General features: G+C 46.1%; 1 protein-coding gene across 1 annotated transcript in view; it reads left to right on the top strand.

Moving 5' to 3' along the window:
- Positions 1-669: 669 nt before the first annotated feature.
- Positions 670-23,083, top strand: part of SOS2 (SOS Ras/Rho guanine nucleotide exchange factor 2) — a 65,873-nt gene continuing 43,459 nt past the window's right edge. Inside the window, exon 1 of the mRNA XM_088464369.1 lies at positions 670-1,176. Within this exon, the coding sequence (XP_088320495.1) occupies positions 1,090-1,176 (87 nt within the window). The 5' untranslated portion in view covers positions 670-1,089. The remainder of the gene's footprint in view (positions 1,177-23,083) is intronic.

Raw genomic sequence — 23,083 nt, 5'->3', positions numbered from 1 at the left:
ACCCTCCTCCATCCCGTCACCCCGGCTCCTCTGTGCCACCCTCCACCACCCCGTCACCCCGGCTCCTCTGTGCCACCCTCCACCATCCCGTCTCCTCTGTGCCACTCTCCACCATCCCGTCACCCCGGCTCCTCTGTGCCACTCTCCACCATCCCGTCACCCCGGCTCCCCTGTGCCACTCTCCACCATCCCGTCACCCCGGCTCCTCTGTGCCACCCTCCACCATCCCGTCACCTCTGTGCCACTCTCCACCATCCCGTCACCCCGGCTCCCCTGTGCCACTCTCCACCATCCCGTCACCCCGGCTCCTCTGTGCCACCCTCCTCCATCCCGTCACCCCGGCTCCTCTGTGCCACCCTCCACCACCCCGTCACCCCGGCTCCTCTGTGCCACCCTCCACCATCCCGTCTCCTCTGTGCCACTCTCCACCATCCCGTCACCCCGGCTCCTCTGTGCCACTCTCCACCATCCCGTCACCCCGGCTCCTCTGTGCCACCCTCCACCATCCCGTCTCCTCTGTGCCACTCTCCACCATCCCGTCACCCCGGCTCCTCTGTGCCACTCTCCACCATCCCGTCACCCCGTCACCTTTGTGCCATCTTCCACCATCCCGTCACCCCGGCTCCTCCTCCCGCCCCTGGCCGCCTCCCTCCTCCAGGTTCCAGGCATGCTCCGTGGCGTCGGTGCGGGGTAGTGGGAGGGCAGCTGGGGCTGAGATTGCAGGACAGAGTCCCTGAGGACGCCGGATCCCATCACAACAACCAGCAGCCTCCCTCCCCCCCCCCCCGGCCTCCATCACTGACTCCGCTCCCAGCATGAGGCAGCGGGGGGCGGCCATGGCCCCCTGCCCCGGAGCGCCGCCTGCCCTGAGAGCCTGACGCCGGCGGCATGTAGTAGCAGCAGCAGCCGCGGGCCGGGAATCCTGTGCTCCCGGGGGACATGCCGGCTGCAGAGCTCCGGATACAGACACACAGCGAGACTCCCGGGCTGCGGCCTGAGCGGCCCCCTCTGCCCCGGCCTGTGCCAGGCAGTGCGCGGCCCTGACTGAGCTCCGGGCAGCGGCTGACGGCGTCCCATGAGGCCGGGATCATGCAGCAGCCACCGCACAACTACGACTTCTTCAGCGAGGAGAACGGCAGCAAGTGGCGGGGGCTCTTCGTGCCGGCCCTGCGGAAGGTGAGGAGAGGGGGGGGGGTTTCCTCCTGCGTGGGGAGAGGTGCCTGGGTCCTGCTGCTGCTGGGGAACCACAAGTCCCAGCATGAGCTGATAGAGCATGGCTTGGACTTGTAGTTCCACAGCGGGGAAGCAGCCAGTGCCTAACTCCAGAATGTTTCTTGGTTTTGTAGGCGCTCTGCTTCCTGGTGTTGTGGAACCACAAGTCCCAGCATGCTATGAGATTTACAGATGTGCCCAGTTACATTGTGGCTGATCGCGCCGCAAACGTGAGCACGCATCGCGCCATGCGATTCCCCCGCGCCTGCATACGCTACGGCGCACGCTGAGATCGCACATTGCGTTCCTATGGAGGCACGTACGCAGTGCGCGTATCTGCTCGCAGGCGCTACTGTGCAGCAGGTGAATTATTTGGGGTTTTGGAGGCCACCTATTTCCTTCTGCTCTGCAGCCAGACAGGAACTGATAGGGCATGCTTGGACTTGTAGTTCTGAAACGGCTGGAGAGCAGTAGGATGCCTGTCCGTCTTATTTTGGATATTGGTAGCATGGGCTTTGCCATAGGGAATTCCAGATGATGGTCACGCCAGACACGGGATGAGGAGTCACAGATGGACAACCACTTCACCATATGCATGTCCAGCTTACCTTACTTGCTAGGTATGCTGAGACTTGTAGTTCCGCGGCAGTCGCCAAGCCACAGGCTACCTAAGCACGGTACAAGAGGAAAATTGATGGAGTGTCGTGTAACTTCTGGGAAGATGGAGGCACAAGTTATGAGCAGATGGTATTTCATAGTGTTTCTAGGGGGGAGAAAATGTCTGCTTGAAGGGGAAGCAATTGTCCTGTCTTGGAATACGTTTTGGCTAATTTAGTCGCTGATGTTGGGGCAGGTGAGCAATGTAATGGAACTTGCTGCTGTCCCAAGGGAGACGTTGGATGCATAGCGAAGATGGTTCCTGATGCTGGAGTTTGCTCCGGTGGAGAAGGTTGTTCTGTATATGGCGCTATATAAACTTTTGGGGTTGGCGCTATATAGACTTTTGGCGTTGGTTATAATAGCGCGGCCATTCGGGCCAATAATGATTGTAAGAACCCATGTGTAGAGCCAGCTCTCCTTATGTCATCCCATCCACTCTAACCTCACCCACCTGTACGTCCTTCTGTCCTGCCTCTTGTATGTTCTGTACAGCCCTGGTGTCATTATTTACCAATCTTTTGTATTCGGAACATTATTTTTTTATTCCTCGCTTTTATACTTCTTGAAGTTCTGTGGCTTTGTATCTGGCTTTTGGTCCTGTACATCTTAGCGGACTGCAAAACTTTGTGGCGCCAAATTGATAGTCAACATTCATGCTAATAATCAGCCTATTATAACGTACGCTAAGGGTATATAAAGACTCAAGTCTGATTTACCCATCTCCATTCTTTTTACTATAGTGTGAGGAGGACAGTTATGCTGCCCATCCATTTAACAATGCGGGGGGCGACGGCACGATTACGACGCCGTCGTCTCCCTCGGGGTGAACTGAATACACTGAACGTTCAGATCAATCATCCCTGAACATGGCAACCTGACGGCAGTCATCAGGTAGACCGTCATGTTCGGGCGATGATTGATGTTAAAAACGACCATCGGGCGCGCGCATCGCCGGTCGTTTTTAACCTTTTACTGCCCGATTTGCTGGCGATTACCAAGCGATGGAGCGATATCGCCGTCGTTATCGCTCCATCACTAGGTATAATCGCCTAGTGGATGGGCAGCATTATCCCCCGCAGGAGACGACGGCGTCGTAATCGTGCCGTTGTCCCCCGCATCGTTAAATGGATAGGCAGCATTTGTATCCCAGAGGAATTAAGCTCTTTGTACTGGACCAGCGATATACATACATCAATGAATAGTATGGGACAGGTTTAGGAAATGCAGACTTGTATAGGTTCAGTATTACGTCACTTGACAGCAACCAATGACGTCAATGGTAAATCTGTAACTGGCAGGGTAAATTTACAACCTTGTGCAGGTGAATGTAGGTTTATTTTTGTTTGTGAGGAGGACGTCAATATGAGGAAGTGAGCTGATTTGAACGGTCGTTTACACATTGCCTTGTTCTGGGGCCCATTGGTGAGACATTGATGTCCTACAGGTTTTTTTTGCATGTTTTGGCGCATGCGGAAGTGAGTATTTTGATGCTGGTTATTTACGAGGACCAGCATGGACAATTATGGTAGTGATACACTGTCTGTTGCTTTCAAGGTCTGTCATCCATTTATAGAAACCATTAAATTGCTGAATTCGTCTCCCTCGCTTTCTATTCTTGTAATAGTCTGTTTCACCAGTTTAACATATCTGCTCGTGTTCAAATGCGTATACTGACTGGTTCAAAGGCAGAAAACCTTTAGCAAGCCCTGGGACTTGTAGTTCTTCAGCAACCGATGAGCCACATTTCACTGTCTAATATTAAACAGATGATGCTTAGGGGGCAATTAAATTAGCCACGAGGGGTGCGTGTTGCAGTTGCCATGGCGTTAAAACGCCGGCAATGTCCCCTCGCGGCCCTCTTTCAGGCTGAACACGCGCAATTTTGTACGCAGCCCTGTGCGACTGCGCACAGATTTGAGCGAGGTCAGGCTGCCGTCAAGTGCAGCTGCAAGTGCATCGCTTAGAATTGGAATGACCCCTTAATGTACTATGAAAATGAAAAAAAGTTTATTTACAAGTTTTGTTTCTTTCCTTAAAACTTGTATTGTTCTCTCATATCGGAAGGACCATCCCGTTATACTATTGGTGCAGTAGCAGACAATTCCCTTTCAATGATTATCGAACAGTCCGGACACATTTCTGTCGCACTGCTATGTTGCATTTACGTACCCGATTTTCGCACCCCTCGTGGCTAATTGGATTGCCCCCACTGTGTTTTGAATCTATGCAGCATTGTTTTAATAGCAAACCACACGTCAGAACTGTATTTTGGTTATATACTTCCATATATTTATTTAGGGATTTGGTTCTATTACAGTATTTCAACATTGATGTGTTTGGAAACAATGAATCATACTTACCTCTGCCTGAAGCTACGTCCCATAGCCACCAAGCCTGGGAAGCTGTGAGATGTCCTTAAGCATAGGCTGGGGGTTTTCTCTTTGCCTATGAATGCATTTATATTATTTGGAACTTCCATAACATGGTTGAATGTAGTTTCCAAGTAGATGTAAATGTGTCCATGTGGTATTAGGCACAGACAAAGCTTTGTTTAGATGCAAATGTATTGATTTGTACAGCAACAAACCTCGGGCAGAATGTATATTGTTTTCAAAATCTATATATTTATAACAATTATGCCTTCAAAGCAGGGGAGCTGCACAGCCGAAATATGATTCAGTCCCTTTGCTTTGTCACGTGGACCTTATCTTTCTAGTTCTCCAGCTGTCTGCTGTCTCGTAGACCGTACTGACTGGCTCCTGATTGACTTCTGTCAGGGTTAGTCACAATTAATTGTAGTGTTTCCTGGCTCCGTAAACTTGTCCGGAGGCCACGTTTTGGTTTCTTTTCATAAGATCATAGGTTTGGTATTTGTATGTGGACACCGGCCAAGGCTGTGCTGCGTAGGAAACAAACCTGTGTAGTAATAATTCATTATTCAGATCCAGGTTTCGGGTCTGTCTCTACGGTTTCATTAAATAATGTCTAGTGTTTCTCCTTTGCATTGATCGCTGTATTTTATCAGCCTTTCGCAGTGAGATCAGAAGTTCTCTGTAGATTAGGAATAGCGATAACTTTCAATCGGATAACTTTCCAAAGGAAATTGGGCGGACCCTCAGAGACAGAGACTCACTACATCGCCAGGTGATTGATTACCTGTTGGAGATGGACTTAAAGGGACATGTAGTAATTAGCAAACATAGCATTTGAGCTATGTTTTCCTGGTTGTGGTCAGCACACATTTTCATATTGGCAAGATCACTTCTGCCTTTTGGAAATGTAAGTTGACCCCGTCTCCCTGGCACCAGCCGCCGAATAAAAAAACATTACAGTAACGCGTTCCGCTAAGTTTCCATCTTGGTCAATCAGCAGCGAGTTAGCTGCTGGATTCTTAACGGACCAATCCCAAATTATTTGGAAATTGTTCAGCTCAGTAGAAAGGGACTAATAAAAAAAAATGTCTGTTATTAAAATGTGGAATTTGGAAGATAATTAGTAGAGTGGTTGGGAGCAAAATGTACAGTTTGGATCATGGGTGCAATACGGTACATAAGAGTCTATTTATCAATCATTGGGCTCGATTCAATTGCCCGCGATGTAAATAGCACCGAGAGATAGCTCCCGGAGCTATTCTATTCTGCGCAGTGTTTAGTCGGAGAATGCCCGTTCTCATGACTAAACACCTTGTTTAAGGCGTGAGAACAGGCATTCCCCGACCTAACTTCCCGGCGCATTGCTGTTTTCCAGGCGCGAAGGGCAGAAAACAGCCTCGCGCCGGGACTTTTGTCGGATTTCTGCTCACATCCCCGGAGGGCTGCGAGAAGAAATCCTTAGTCGGGGTTAGCTGCGCGGTGTATTGAATAGCCCATTATTTGCTGGATATTCATTAAAAACACCCATTTTCGGTGGCTACCCAAAAAGAAGTATCTCCTGAATGTACAGTCAGGTGCATAAATATTGGGACATTGACAGAATTTTCACATTTTGGCCTCTATTCACCACCACAATGGCTTTTTTGTCTTCCTCAAGTGAAATGCATGCTCAATCGGATTCAGGTCAGGGGATTGACTTGGCCATTGCATAACATTCCACTTTTTAGCCTTAAAAAACTCTTTGGTTGCTTTTGCAGTATGCTTCGGGTCATTGTCCATCTGCACTGTGAAGCGCCGTCCAATGAGTTCTGAAGCATTAGACTGAATATGAGCATATAATATTGGCCAAAACACTTCAGAATTCATCCTGCTGCTTTTGTCAGCAGTCACATCATCAATAAATACAAGGGAACCAGTTCCATTGGCAGCCATACATGCCCACACCATGACCCATGACACTACCACCACCATGCTTCACTGATGAGGTGGTATGTTTTGGATCATGAGCAGTTCCTTTCCTTCTCCATACTCTTCTCTTCCCATCACTCTGGTACAAGTTGATCTTTGTCTCATCTGTCCATAGGATGTTGTTCCAGAACTGTAATGGCTTTTTTTTATGTTGTTTGGCAAACGCTAATCTGGTCTTCCTGTTTTTGTGGCTCACCAATGGTTTGCATCTTGTAGCGAACCCTCTATATTCACTCTTGTGAAGTCTTCTCTTGATTGTTGACTTTGACACATATACACCTACCTCCTGGAGAGTGTTCTTGATTTGGCCAACTGTTGTGAAGGGGTTTTTCTTCACCTGGGAAATAATTCTTCTGTCATCCACCACAGTTGTTTTCCGTGGTCTTCGGGTCTTTTGGTGTTGCTGAACTCTCCAGTGCGTTGGCCACACCTAATGTTTTTGCTATCTCTCTGATGGGTTTGTTTTGATTTTTCAGCCTAATGATGGCTTGCTTCACTGATAGTGACAGCTCTTTGGATCTCATATTGAGAGTCGACAGCAACTGATTCCAAATGCAAATGTCACACCTAGAATCAACTCCAGACCTTTTACCTGCTTAATTGATAATGAAATAACGAGGGAATAGCCCACACCTGTCCATGAAATAGCTTTTCAGTTGATAGTCCCATTACTTTTGGCCCCTTAAAAAGTGGGAGGCACATATAGAAACCGTTGTAATTCCTACACTGTTCACCTGATTTGGATGTAATTACCCTCAAATTAAATCTGAAAGTCTGCAGGTAAATCACATCTTGTTTGTTTCATTTCAAAGCCATTGTGGTGGTGAATAGAGGCCAAAATATGACAATTCTGTCACTGTCCCAATATTTATGCACCTGACTGTATATACGGGGGGGACCGGCTATCTGCGGAAGAAACCCGGTTTCGCTCACAAAAGCAGCTCCCATAAGTTTCCGTATGGCTGCTTTTTTTTTTTTGCCAAATTTATCAGGCACTGGAATGCGATGCATTCCGAAGCTCGACCCCTGGCAGCTAATGCCATCTGCAAATGGCATCAGCCATTGTAGCCTATGGGCTACAATTCGCAAAAAGTACGGATCCTTCCCCGGCATTTACCTCTCGCGCATGCGTGGTCAGCAGTAGTGCGCACTGCTCCCAGATAAGTGAAGAGATTACTAACCGCACTGACAGGCTCCTTTCGGTTCCACTCTCCCTGTGGGTGTACTTTAATACATTTGCAAGTCCTCATTTTTTATTGTCGCTAATACTGGAGTTGAGAAATTATAATTATCGGGTTTAGGACTCTAATTATGCCTCTAAGATCGCAAATACATGATATATTCTAATGTTTGGTTTTATTATTGAAGTTTAAATGATTCCATTTTCTTTCTGTTTCCAGTGTTTGTCATTATTTTTTGCTACCCTGCTCTCTATGAACTATGGGCCTGATTCAGAGCCGCTCGTTCGCTCCGAGCGATGTTCGCACAACTGCGCATGCGTATGGGTCATAATGGGCATGCGCCAACTAGTCAGTGCGGTCGGAAATCGAGCGCTCACAAAACAGCGAGTGTCTGCTAATTTGAGTGACAGGAGGAGGCGTTTGTGGGTGGTAACAGGGGAAGGTGCTTGAAAACGGGGAGTGGAGATCCGAACGCAGGCGTGCTTAAAGGTCAAAACGGGCGTTTTAAGGGTGTGCATAATTAACAAAGCAGCGTCATCGGCCACGTCACTTGGTTGTTTCTTAGCCTGAACTGTTCGCATGATTGCGGTAGGAAAATCCTACCACAAGCACTGCGAGCAGATCAGACGCCTTTCGATGTACTCGATTAATGTAATAAATAGCGGAGATGACGTATGATGCGAGTGGCCAGGGGGCGTCTTTACAAAATAGCGAGCGCATGTTTTGTTCACTCGCTCAGTCATAGAGGCGTCAACAGACCGCAAAGAGCGAGCGCTCAATTTAAATATCCGGCCCCTTTTTCTGAGCGAGTGCAAATAGCGTCCGGCTCTGAATCAGGCCCTGTGTTCCTGCAATACTGTATATATGTGCTTGTGTCATTTGTTTCCCGTAGTCGATACTATCAGAAATATTGAACACCTGGTGTCGCTTCTCCTCTTTCAGGTGCTTGTTGACCCTCATGCGCTGCTAGTGTTTGACTACACTTGACTTGTAAATAGCTGTACACTTATTTTACTATTGTTTGGCCCAGGGCATGTATAGTCTGGCAGGGTTATTGCTGAGCAAATCGACCAGAGTTAAATGACAGCCCGAATGTTCTGCAAAGACGTGATCTACTGCAATGTGCTGAGATCTGGAGGCTTTTATGGGAAAGGAGAACATTTCACCTACATGTCATAAATTCCCTTTGAGTTGAAGAAACAGAAGTGTATGTTCTGTTGTACATTGTGCCCAGCGTCCCGCTCTGCTGCTTGTCATATACATTATATATATATATATATATATATATATATACACCTTTTCCTGGAGACTCTGACCTTGCTGCGTCTGCACAGAATACTCTTTCCTGATTTCATTCTTGTGATAGTTATAACTTCCAGAAAAGGAATAAATCTCTGACTCGTGCCATATATCCTTATAATATCCTATAATATACAGGAAAGGAATACCTCACTGACTCGTGCAATATATCCTTATAATATCCTATAATATACAGGAAAGGAATACCTCACTGACTCGTGCAATATGTCCTATAATATACAGGAAAGGAATACCTCACCGACTCGTGCAATATATCCTTATAATATCCTATAATATACAGGAAAGGAATACCTCACCGACTCGTGCAATATGTCCTTATAATATCCTATAATATACAGGAAAGGAATACCTCACCGACTCATGCAATATATCATTATAATATCCTATAATATACAGGAAAGGAATACCTCACTGACTCATGCAATATATCATTATAATATCCTATAATATACAGGAAAGGAATACCTCACTGACATGCAATATATCATTATAATATCCTATAATATACAGGAAAGGAATATCTCACTGACTCGTGCAAAATGTACTTATAATATCCTATAATATAAAGGAAAGGAATATCTCACTGACTCGTGCAATATGTCCTATAATATACAGGAAAGGAATACCTCACCGACTCGTGCAATATATCCTTATAATATCCTATAATATACAGGAAAGGAATACCTCACCGACTCGTGCAATATATCCTTATAATATCCTATAATATACAGGAAAGGAATACCTCACCGACTCGTGCAATATGTCCTTATAATATCCTATAATATACAGGAAAGGAATACCTCACTGACTCGTGCAATATATCCTTATAATATCCTATAATATACAGGAAAGGAATACCTCACCGACTCGTGCAATATATCCTTATAATATCCTATAATATACAGGAAAGGAATATCTCACTGACTCGTGCAATATGTCCTTATAATATCCTATAATATACAGGAAAGGAATACCTCACTGACTCGTGCAATATATCCTTATAATATCCTATAATATACAGGAAAGGAATATCTCACCGACTCGTGCAATATGTCCTTATAATATCCTATAATATACAGGAAAGGAATACCTCACCGACTCGTGCAATATGTCCTTATAATATCCTATAATATACAGGAAAGGAATATCTCACTGACTCGTGCAATATGTCCTTATATTATCCTATAATATACAGGAAAGGAATACCTCACCGACTCGTGCAATATATCCTTATAATATCCTATAATATACAGGAAAGGAATACCTCACTGACTCATGCAATATATCCTTATAATATCCTATAATATACAGGAAAGGAATATCTCACTGACTCGTGCAATATGTCCTTATAATATCCTATAATATACAGGAAAGGAATACCTCACTGACTCGTGCAATATGTCCTTATAATATCCAGGAAAGGAATACCTCACCGACTCGTGCAATATATCCTTATAATATCCTATAATATACAGGAAAGGAATACCTCACCGACTCGTGCAATATATCCTTATAATATCCTATAATATACAGGAAAGGAATACCTCACTGACTCATGCAATATATCATTATAATATCCTATAATATACAGGAAAGGAATACCTCACTGACTCGTGCAATATGTCCTTATAATATCCTATAATATACAGGAAAGGAATACCTCACTGACTCGTGCAATATGTCCTTATAATATCCTATAATATACAGGAAAGGAATACCTCACTGACTCGTGCAATATGTCCTTATATTATCCTATAATATACAGGAAAGGAATACCTCACCGACTCGTGCAATATGTCCTTATAATATCCTATAATATACAGGAAAGGAATACCTCACTGACTCGTGCAATATGTCCTTATAATATCCTATAATATACAGGAAAGGAATACCTCACCGACTCGTGCAATATATCCTTATAATATCCTATAATATACAGGAAAGGAATACCTCACCGACTCGTGCAATATGTCCTTATAATATACAGGAAAGGAATACCTCACTGACTCGTGCAATATATCCTTATAATATCCTATAATATACTGGAAAGGAATACCTCACTGACTCGTGCAATATATCCTTATATCCTATAATATACAGGAAAGGAATACCTCACCGACTCGTGCAATATATCCTTATAATATCCTATAATATACAGGAAAGGAATACCTCACCGACTCGTGCAATATGTCCTTATAATATCCTATAATATACAGGAAAGGAATACCTCACCGACTCGTGCAATATATCCTTATAATATCCTATAATATACAGGAAAGGAATACCTCACCGACTCGTGCAATATATCCTTATAATATCCTATAATATACAGGAAAGGAATACCTCACCGACTCGTGCAATATGTCCTTATAATATCCTATAATATACAGGAAAGGAATACCTCACCGACTCGTGCAATATATCCTTATAATATCCTATAATATACAGGAAAGGAATACCTCACTGACTCATGCAATATATCCTTATAATATCCTATAATATACAGGAAAGGAATACCTCACCGACTCGTGCAATATGTCCTTATAATATCCTATAATATACAGGAAAGGAATACCTCACCGACTCGTGCACTATATCCTTATAATATCCTATAATATACAGGAAAGGAATACCTCACCGACTCGTGCAATATGTTCTTATAATATCCTATAATATACAGGAAAGGAATACCTCACCGACTCGTGCAATATATCCTTAGAATATCCTATAATATACAGGAAAGGAATACCTCACTGACTCGTGCAATATATCCTTATAATATCCTATAATATACAGGAAAGGAATATTTTACTGACTTGTGGAAAATGGCATTATAACATCCATAAAAGGAATACCTTACTGACTTGTGCAAATTGCCTTTATAATATCCAAGAAAGGAATACCTTACTGACTTATGGAAAATGCCATTATAATGTCATGGAAAGGAAAACCTTAGTGACTTGTACAAAATGCACCATTAAAACATCCAAGTAAGGAATATCTTACCGATCGGAACATCCTGGAAAGGAATATCGGCCCTTCTGACCACAGGTACAGGAGTTTTCCTGAGACACGAGTAGGATATCAGTGACTGCTCCTGATCTACTCCTAGTGGCCCATGGAAGTACGCTGCCAAGGAACTATCTGAGGTTATTGGTCTCAATCACCGATGATTATTGGACGGGGGACTGCACCCAAGGAGCACGTTACCCAGCTGCCTATGATTTATAACATACCAGTGCCCACTATATACGGAGGCTTGTTCACTAACCTAGTGCAAAGGGCTATTGTGTGCTGTAGCCTATGGCAACCGATGAGACGGGCTCCGCGTTCATTTGCCTGGTCACACTAGACTGCTAAAAGCTGCTATCTGGGTGCTGTGGGTATAGCCCATCGTTGCTCTTTGTGCCATGGCATGAACTAAGACAAAAACAAAAAAAACTTTCAGAACCGGCAAATAGATCTTGTCTCTTGTATTTCTGATGTCTGCCAATTATTTCATATGACATGATGCAGACCCTAGTACTACGGAGACTCCATTTTCTTTCTCACTGTGCTGCTGCGTCCTGCGCGATTCCCGCATGTGAAATGGGCAAATTTCACTATCAGTAGAGATTATTATTATTATATTTTTACCAGGACGGAGCACCTACGTGTGCAGTATATTATAGCCACTGAGTGGGTGCAGCTGGTTGGCCGTGTGCGGGATACCCATGAAAGCCAAGGTTCATATGCAGAGCTGCAGAAAATGTGTCACCGCTGTGCAAATGCTGTTGCACCTAAAGGGGGGATCTAAATGTAGGTAACCCCTTCTAGTGGCCTCATTTACGCCGTCCACCATAACTGCGAGACGCAAAGCATACGTGGTGTTTTGGCTGCACCTGGAAGATAAATGTTCTGCTAAATTTCACACCGTATCGCCACGCTGTCAGTGACGTCAGAATTACGTGGATTCGCAAAGATCTCCTTTTCCTAAGCACAATGGAGTTTTTTGTTTTTTATATCGGTGTTGTCAAAAGCGAGTGAGAAACCGCGTCCCGCAATGATCGTCATCGCTGCGTGTTTGCGGAGGGGTCATCATTTAAGATTTATCAGCGGGTGATATTCTTGTTATTACTCATCTTAAATGGTGCTCCAACCAATCAGCTCCTAACTATCATTTTTCAAACACGTGACAGTTAGGAGCTGATTGGTTGGAGCACCATTTAAGATGAGTAACGAGTGATAAAAAGAATGATCACTTATTGATAAATCTGGACCCGGATTATGATTCCCAAAGGAGAGAAACAGGCTGATGTACCTGAGTATTAATCGGCACACTCCTGGCAGATGAGATTAGCGATCTCAACTTTACGGAGTTTATTGCTATACAGCTATAATTGTCAGCCCGTGACCTTGTTGTACTATAGCATAGATCATCGGTGCAGGTAATAATTGGTGAACAGTGTAAAGTCAGTGATCATACCCCTCTTGTAGTAGTCTGCGATTGAACCGCATGGGACCATTTGTGGCTGCCTGCTGTGTGTGAGACCACATTCACTAATTATCCAGTGATCGATCCTAGAATCAATTAGTATTTTATGTATTTCATTATTTGTCAACAGATATTTATTTAGTGCGCACAAACATTACTCAGCGCTTTACAGAGGATATTTCAGTCGATCACATCAGTCCCTGACCCCAGGCCTGTAAAGGAGTCATGCTAATCACTACGCCAACCGTGCTGCCCAGTGCAAAATATTTGGAGCAGAGTCTCCTTGGTGGGAGCTGCTGTACTGACTGTTTACTTGCAATAATTTTCCTTTTTTATGCTTTCCTTGTCTTTTTGCATTGTATTTGTTTTACATTGCAGTTATCTGTATGTGATGTATCTATGGGGGGGGGTTAAATTTGCAGGAGTGAGGCCTCTGGCTTTATTGCCTCCAGCTATCTCCCTTTTTCACTTGAGACCCTTTTTAATAAACTGTTAAAAATGGGGGTTAAGTGCAGTTAACGAGCGTTAACGCATAGAGGGCCTGATTCAGACCCGCTCGTAAGCGGCCGCTCGTTCGCTCTGAGCGATGTTCGCACAACTGCGCATGCGTATGGGTCGTAATGCGCATGCGCAAACCAGTCATTGCGGTCAGAAATCGAGCGCTCGTAAAACAGCGAGTGCCTGCTAATTTGAGTGACAGGATGAGGCGTTTGTGGGTGTTAACAGGGGAAGGTGCTTGAAAACGGGGGTGTGGAGATCCGAACGCAGGCGTGATTAAAGGTCAAAAGGGCATTTAATGGGTGTGCATAATTAGTAATGGAGCGTCATCGATTACGTCCCTTGGTTGTCTTTGAGCCTGAACTGCTCGCAGTGATAGCGGGAAGTAAATCCTACCACAAGCACTGCGAGCAGTTCATACGCCTTTCAATGTTCACGATTAATCTAATAAATACCGGAGATGTCGTGTGATGCGAGCGGCAAAGGGGGCGTCTTTACAAAATAGCGAGCGCATTTTTCGAATGCTCGCTCAGACATAGAGGTGTCAACAAACCGCAAAGAGCGAGCGCTCAATTTAAATAGCCGGCCCCTTTTTTAGAACGACCGTCCGCAAATGGCGTCTAGCTCTGAATCAGGCCCGGAGTCCGTGAAAAGTTCACGGACCTATGTGTCAACTGGGTGTTTTCACCCGTTAACTGCATACTTATTGGGGAATTCTGTTCGGGTCTCGCAAGACACAAAAAGAAATCTCCTCTAAACTCGGGCTAAATGAATAGCCCCCCCAGCTGCTCATTAGCGCACATTAACTTAGTAAATCTCAAAAAAAGAAACTGAGTCAACACAGCAGAAATGCAAATAAATGCGCCTGAGATTAATCGTAAGGTAGAAAAATATATTAGGGACGCGCTCCAGAGTGATGTGTGCAACCACTGGGATGGTTGGGAGAAAGCCCTCTGTGGTCATATCATTGCTGAGTTTTCCTCACACGCCATACTTGTGCACAGGAAGATGAGGAAAGATTATTTACTAGTAGTTCCTAAACTCTCCCCTCAAGACACCTGAACAGTCCAGGTTTTAAGGATATCCTTGCTTGAGCCTAGATGGTTAAAATCAAAATGAATGATGTACTAATTAAGTCAATATGTTTTAAAAATGGGGCAGACGAGATGGGCCAAGTGGTTCTTATCTGCCGTCAAATTCTATGTTTCTATTCAGAAGAAGGATCAATAAGGGTTGAGGTAACCTGTGCTCAATCATGGATATCCTTTAAAACCTGGACTGTTAGGGTGCCTTAAAGACAGAGGGCCTGATTCAGACCCGTTCGCTACCAAGTGCTCGCTCGTAGCGAGCGATGTTTTTTCAATGTGCGCATGCTTCGTATTGCGCGTGTATGAACTAGTACGAGCGATGGGGAAACTCTCACTCGCCAACATAGACAGTCCAACTGAATGAGTGACAGGAGAGGCCGTTTGTGGGTGGTAACAGGGACAGGTCACTAGAAACGGGGCAGTGGAGGAGCGAACGCAGGCGTGCCTGAGAAATTTAACGCCGTTTCAGAGGCGTGTATAATTAACAGCCAGCGTCATAGGACACGTCACCTGGTTGAAATCTACACTGAAGTGATCGTAGTGCTTGCTGTAGGGGTATAGTTAACCTCAAGCGCTGCGATCGCTTCCGATGGTGCTCGATGTACCAGTGGTTTCATGCTCTTCCGGGAGATGACGTACGCAAGTGGGCGTCTTAAGACAATGTGGTGGGCGTCTACAAACACAAAGTGATCGCTCGCCAAGACACAGTGGGCGTGCTAATTCCTTGCCCTACGAGCGGCTGCCTTGGCGTCACTTAGCCGAATTTCCATACGCTGGGAGCAAGCGAGCGCATCTAGCGAGCGGGTCTGAATGGGGCGTAGCATTCGGGAGGCAGTGTGTTAAACATTAATGTGAGCAGACGGCTATTGCGATGACATGTTGAATATATTTGTTGCGTTCTCCTGTGCCACACCCCTGCATGCAGTCAGTACGGTTTGGAATGGCGCTATTTATTCACTCCATACTCGTATTATCACTGAGGCACGTGGCAATTTGTGTTTCTGATTGTGTGACAGACTCACAAACTTGCTGTGTCCACTGTGTGCTAATTGCAGCTTCATCCCCTCTGTCATGTGTTAGAGGACTACTTCCCGTCGTGTCCGTCTGCTCCCCAAAGTGCACAGTGATAGTCGCCTGACCTGTACCTAGCCTCCCTGAGATGTGAGGCTCACCAGAGGACGGAGAGTCTCTTCTGTCCATTGCTAGGATATGTAATGGTCTCCGCAGGCCAAGAACCCCTTTTGTTACCTGGTCCTGGTTCCCATGTCAGCATTTCCATGCTACTCTTGTTACCCCTACTTTTCAGGGACAGCGGCTGTGTAACCACTCACCCTGCGAATGACATCCCCCGGCATTTATTAGGACTCTCTTGCGATAGACTCCTCTGGGGTAATGGGATACTGCGTCTGTGCCCAGTGCCCGTCTCTGCCGCCAGCCGGAGAGAGATTGGAGGGTCTTTCTCCTGCTGGTTTAGCCTCCATAGGTATAAAGTGGCTTACACATCTGAAGATGGTGCAAAGTAAGGGGGACAAAATAAGGGTCAGATCGTAGTCTCCACTGATAATAATGGGGACTGCCATCTGCATTCTGTGCAATATCCTGTTAGGCTGTTAGTACATTGCATAATTTTATGATCTCTGGCTGATACTGCAGTTTCTATATAAGGTAATGGAAAAAAAAAAAAAAAAAGCTTGATAAATAGGCCCCTAATCTGGTTGTTCATCTTTGCATGATGATGATGATAGCGTCGGCTAGAAAATTGTTGGGTTGAACTTTCTTTAATAAAGGTACGTTTGATCTATTTAAAGCCGTTTTCCATCGATCAATAACCAGCACAAATCTCTCCAACCCTCTCTCGGCTGTAATAGTATACTGACCTGAGGTTTGGCGCTGATTGTACCACACACAGAATACATCACTTAGCACCGTCTATATGTATTTCATTTAAATAATAACCGTTGTGAATGTGCATCTGTTGTATAGAGGAGAAGGAAATAAACTTGAGTAAGGTTTGTGTGCATCAGAACATAAGTAAGAGAGGGGTCTTTGCTTTGTGTTGGCTTTTATTTGGGTTTTCTTTCAAAGTGGTGGAGCAAAAGTGTGAAATGATTGGTACGGGAACAGGCGGCCCCTCTTTACTCTCCCCGAGTTCTGTTCCCAAACGCTGACTGTCATGATCACTTGTGCTATTCACAGAGGGTTGCTGAGCACTGTACAAGCGCATGACGTGAGAGGCTCGTAACACGGGGGGTTTGTTTTTTAAACTGGTGAAATATATCCCAGACTGAGCCCTATTCTTGTGACTCCCTACAAATACTTCCAGTAGCCACTATTGTAGAACTTGGCGTTACGCTGGGATACACTACTAGACTATATTTGAAATGATATTGGCGATAACGACACCATACTTACAACAAATTTGTTTTATCGTCCATTGTGTACACACTATATCGCTAGCGATGTGCGCTCCCGCGGGTGGATCATCCCCAGTCTGTACTTGCAGCTCAATCTGGGGATGTCGTTGGCCACGCCATGCTGCCGAATGCAGCACGGCCCGCTCCCGTCGCCGTCGTTCATCGTTGCCGGCATCAGCAGGTGTGTATGGAGCCCAGCTGGGTACGCCGCGTCCGACATCGCTGGGTACACACACTTTTTTTTAACTGGACTATTGGCCTCCCCCATGGAAATCTAGAATAGTAATAAAATATATCTATGTAAATATATTTCTAATATTATTTGAAAATTCTAAAGCTGGCCATACGCGGTGCGATAAAGCAGATCCGGCGGATTGGTAAGATTTGGCTGCTATATCGCACCATGTATGGGCCTGATGTCGGACCGAGCGCGCCACCCGTGGGGTCGTACATGGCACCCCCTGATCTTGCTGCAGGATCAGTCGATCAGGGGATGCGATGTGCGATCACATGCATCGCTATGCGGGTGGGGGAGGGGGGAGCTGGCATATCGGGAGAGCGGCCACCCAATCGCACCGCATGTGTGGGGACCGCCCGATTTGTCGGACGTCAGATCCCCTGTTGCGTCGCACATTGCCATCGCACCGTGTATGGCCGGTTTAACACTGTCAAGGTCAATTATGCTGTTTTTATTATTATTTGTAGTAATAATCTTTATTTCATGTGGGTCCCTCGTTCCCAGTATACCAGTTTCACTGCCAATGTTTCGGGTTGGGTATGTGATGCCAACGCTCGGGATCCAGACGGTCCGATTCCTGACGCTGGCATGCCGAAAGGGTTAGGATACCGACACTTGTCGGTCAGTATCCTAACCCTACCCCTAACCTCTTCCCCTAGTGCCTAAACCTAAACTCCCCCTCCCCTTACTCTAAACCTAACCATCCCCTCTTAGTTCCTAATGCTGCCCATCCACTAGGTGATTAAACCTAGCGATTGACCGATAACGACCGTCGTTAGCGCTCATTCGCTCGGTAATTGACCGTAAATCGAGCAGTTTAATGTAAAAAACGACCAGCGATGCGCGTGCTCGCTGGTCGTTTTTGACATTTATCATCGCCAGTACATGCTGGTCAACCTGACGATGACATCAGTCCCAGCATGTACGGGGATGACGGATGTGCCTACACTGAGCGTTCAGTGTAGGCACAGCACAGACTGTGTCGTTCCTATGTCGTGTAGTGGATGGGCAGCATAACTCTCCCCCTAGTGCCTGACCCTAACCTTCCCCCTAACCCCAGTACTTACCGTCGGGATACCGGCACTGGGATTCTGACAGGTGTCGGGATTCCGGCGCGGCATGCTAAGCCAGCATCCCGACTGTCGAGATATTGACCGCCTCCACAATATTCAGCTCCGAAGGCTCAGCAGTCAGTGCTGTCAGCAAAAAATGTACAGATGTGTTCTCATAAACCATAGCCACAGACGCGCCAACCACCCCTCTCGGCTCACCAGGTCTAGCGCTCCCGCTAAAATGCTTCCCACAGTTGGGAAAAATTGCGGTGCATCAATGACCGCCGGTGAAAAGGTGCCGGGCATCTATTCACAGAGACAGGAGAGCTTGGGGGCAGCCCGGCATCTCCATAAGTGGCGGGCACACCCTCAAGAGTGATGGCAAGGAGGCACATCTTAAGCTGGGTACACACTAATCGTTCTATCTGCAGATGATAATGCATTTAAAGTGGCTTCTTTCTTAAACGGTGAAAGAGCTAAATTTGATTTTTAAATGTTTATCTATTGCCACCAAATCCAACAGCAATTTGACCCGTTTAGCTCAGAGTACAGCTCTCGTCTGCCAGGAGAACTCTCCAAAGCAACTTGGCATTTTGCTGAAGCGTGCTGGGTGCGCTAGGACAGCATTTACGATCATATTGTTAATATTTGCTCAGTAAATAGCTCCAATGCATGAATTACACGGCTGTTATTCTAAAATGGACATTTCCCCTCTCTCCTTCCTAGGAACTTGTGCCATGTTGTGCTCCGATGTACATGGTGCACTTAGGGCCTGATTCAGCAAGGAACGCAGTGGCTAATCCGCACGCAGTCGTATGCATCGCAGTGCGCAAATTATTTATTGCGATCGGAACTGCGGTCGCAGAGGCTAAGCAAACCCCTTGCAGATTAATAGACAGGCAGCACCATTTGTGGGTGGTCGGGGAAACGCAGGCGTGACACTGCGATCGCACGCCGTTTCAGGGACGTGCATAAAGTATCCACTGCAAATCCCCGCTCAGTCTGAGGTCTCATAGCGTGCGTGGTTGTTAGCGATTTCTGAGTAAGTGTGCGTGAGGCTGCGATGGTACTCGCTTGTACCGATGGTTTTGTAGTCTTGCTAAACGTTACGGATGTGTTGTAAGTAAAATGGGCGCCCTTGTGTAGTGCTGCGACGGAATAGTGAACGCAATGAATTGGCATACTATCGCAGTTGAACTACGTGCGTTATCGCTATTGCATACGCAGTTGCGTACAGAAGTGAATCGGGCATTTAGTAAATTGCACTGACACTATTTTTTTCTATTCTAATGTCTGTTTAATTTAAAATGGTTTCCACATTAAAATTAAAGTTGAATACTACTCTATGTATGGGCGGTATTCAATTGTTTTCGCGGTCCGGAACTCCCATCTAAAGTGACGGGAGATCGCGGGCCGCTATTCAATTGTTCATGCTTTTTGCGCTGATCGCGCCCAAAGTGGTCGGTTTTAGCCACGTAAATTGGCTTCCCCGACCAAAGTGCTGGGCGCGATCGCGAAAAGTGCTGTTTGGGTGCCCAAACAGGTCACTTTTCGCCCATTTTATTTCGCATCCCCCTGGGGCTGCGAGATGGAATGGAGCGCTGGTGGCTGATCGCAGCAGACAGGAGCAACAATTGAATAGCTCCGTCGGGCGCGAAGGGGGCTGGTAACAATTGAATTCCGCCCTCCATATCTGATTTTGTGTGTGTATGTATGTATATATTATATATTTATTAGCGGCTCCAGAAATGCGGTACTCGGCAAATCCAAATAAGTTACAGGCACGTATGTAGTTTCAATCGTTAATGATTTTCATCAAGATATATCGTGATGAAAATCATAAACGATTGAAACGTTTAAACTACATACGTGCCTGTAACTTATTCCGATTTGCCCTGAGTGCCGCTACTCTGGAGCTGATGCTATTATTCACATTTGTGGGATATATATAATATATATATATATATATATATAAATTTCTACTGCCTGTGCAATGTTGAGCTGTGTATGCTGTCATTGTCAGTGAGGCAAACAAGAATCCATTAATACCTCCAAAGTGCTTGGAAAATGAGATGTAGTCATTGAATGAAGCTCGGGTTACATACTATTATTGCCTCTAGGAATTGAAGAGCGCGGTTCAGAGACGCTTAAGGAAAGGCACTCGCCAGTGCAGCCTATTTGTAGATACATATTAAGCGTATGCTGCATTTTCCGACTCTTGTACACGTAATATATTGGGTGTGTGCTGTTTTATTATTTCAATCGATAAAAAATATACCTTCATCTTGTACATGGATTAAGCAGCCATTTTGCTGGTTAAACTGTTACTAAGGGGAATGCAGCCTGGGCAGGAACTAATGACTGACATCTCTGAGGCATGAGACACTTTACACCTCATGCCTCAGTTACAGTCTGCCACCAGTTCTTAGTGGGCAGTGCTTAGAGATTAGTGACCCATTGGAAACTGTCTAGTATTTGCACCGTTATGCATTTGTGCTTGGAAGTTTTGCATTTACAAATGCGCGGCGGTATAGAAACTCACGAGGTGAATGGAAGGCTGTATCGCTGGCCCTTTGCACCACTGATAAACCGTCCTGTCCGCCGCAGGACTCTATTTGCTCATCTCTAGTAGTAATGGATTCATTAGGAGGGATCAGAGAGACAATTTGGGCTTTATTCTGTGGTTGGGATACTCCAGCATACACATCGCAGCGTTGTTTTAAAATTAACCTCTCGCTGTTAACGAAGTCAGTTCTACCCGAGCGGTTATGTCCGGGCATGTCCTAAGAATTCCTCATTAACCAGGTAACTTATTTTTGAAGCTGTGCATTTGGGACATACTTGGCGACATTAATAATTTACCTCTGCGGGAGTTGGTCGGAGATGAGATACTGGTGGGTGGTGGCTGGGGCGGGGCCAGACGATCCGCGTCAAGCCCCGCCCCCAATGATAAAATGCTGCAAATCCCGCATATCTGACTAGGGGGCAGGGCCAAATGACACGATTTCCCCCAAAAAAAACATATCTTGCGTCATTAGGCCACGCTCCTACTAGCGAACCCGCCGATCCGCGCAAAAATTCTCCCCACTTCACTAGAAAGTGGGCAGAATGCGGGAGAAGTGCCTATTTTCCCAGGGGGGGCGCGGAGGGTTACCCGTAAAATCGGGAGCTTCCCGTAGGTCTCAGGAGGGTAGGAAAGTATGATTTGGGATTGTGTATGAACTATTTTTTTTATTGTAAAACGCACGAATGAGATGATTTTTGAAAAGTGCAGAAGCCGGTTTTGTGTTGGTGTGACGGGATGGAATCTTCCTGCCGTCCTGCCTGCGGGGAAAGTGCTGGAATTTCTTCTTCCAGTAATTTGCTGTTACTGACCGCTCCTACCGGTGTTACTTGGCCATCAGACACTCATCGGTGATAAGTGCCGACCGCGCGCCGATTGTAAGAGAGTAGTCCTGAAGCCGCTGGGTGTTGGTTGACTGTGGCTGGCTCCTCCTGACTGCTTACGCTGGCCATACGCTGCATGATAATCCTGCTAATCCGCAAACTAGGGCCTGCTTCAGGGGTGGGTCCTAATGCTGTTGCCACTGCGACTTTTTACACAGCGCGACTGCGTCTTTATGCAAATGCTGCAGCCGATGGAATTTTTATGGAGACGCCCACCAACTGTGGCTTTGCATTAAAAAGTCTCAGTTGGTTACGCCAGCGACCATTGCTCCAGCCCTATGAATGCGCAGAATGTCTGTCTGAACATGGGCGCTGCAATCTGTGCAATTGCGGAAAAAGTCGCTGACCGTGACACGTCGCAACATGCCCACGTCTGGCCAGCCACCCCCTGCTATAGCCGGTAACGCCCACTGAAATTACACCTATCTGTGTCCAAATTCGCTCTGCGTCCCCCCGGACGGTAACCATCGGAACACGTGCAGTGTGACTTAAGCTCACACGTAGACGGAAAATAACGGCTGCTTGCATCTGACATAGACACTGCGTCCACCTCTGCATTACGCCTTAAGTGTCTGGTCTGAATGCCGGGTGCAGGAGATAATCACGTTGGTCACTGGAGAGGAGGCGCTACCTGACGCGTTTCTTTGAAAAAGGTCCAGTCATCTGGATGAAACGCCTCAGTGAGCTCCTTCCTTTTAGCTGGTCCTGAACTCCAGTGACCAATGTGATTATCTCCTCCACCCGGCGTTCCATCCAAGACATGCTCCCCAGCCACCGGCATCACATTCCAGTCTTTCGACGCACTCCTTCGCTGCTGAGTAATGATGGACATCGGAAGCCCGGCATCGAATGGTTGCCGGGCTTTCGACTTCAAATCCAGCGATGCATTGGCAGTTAAACATCGCATCGCAACCATTAAAAATAGTATAACCATCGCGATGGTTATACTAATGGCCGAAAAGGAGGTGGAGCCTCACAACTTTTCTTGTCCACGTCCTTGTGGGGGCATGCCCAGCACTCTCCGAGATGTTGGGCTACCCCAGGCTCACCTACACTGAGAATAGAAATAGACGCCGTCTATTCTGCAGCACACCCGTTACTCAGCGCAGTGTTTTCTCCCCCCACACACACAGCCAGCGCCATCGGAGAGCTGCATCCA

The sequence above is a fragment of the Taudactylus pleione genome, unplaced genomic scaffold (assembly GCF_031769625.1).
Source record: "Taudactylus pleione unplaced genomic scaffold, aTauple2 ptg001661l, whole genome shotgun sequence".
In the NCBI taxonomy this organism is placed as follows: Eukaryota; Metazoa; Chordata; class Amphibia; order Anura; family Myobatrachidae; genus Taudactylus; species Taudactylus pleione.
Note: the sequence above shows the minus strand (reverse complement) of the source record. Positions and strands in the feature narration are given on the sequence as shown.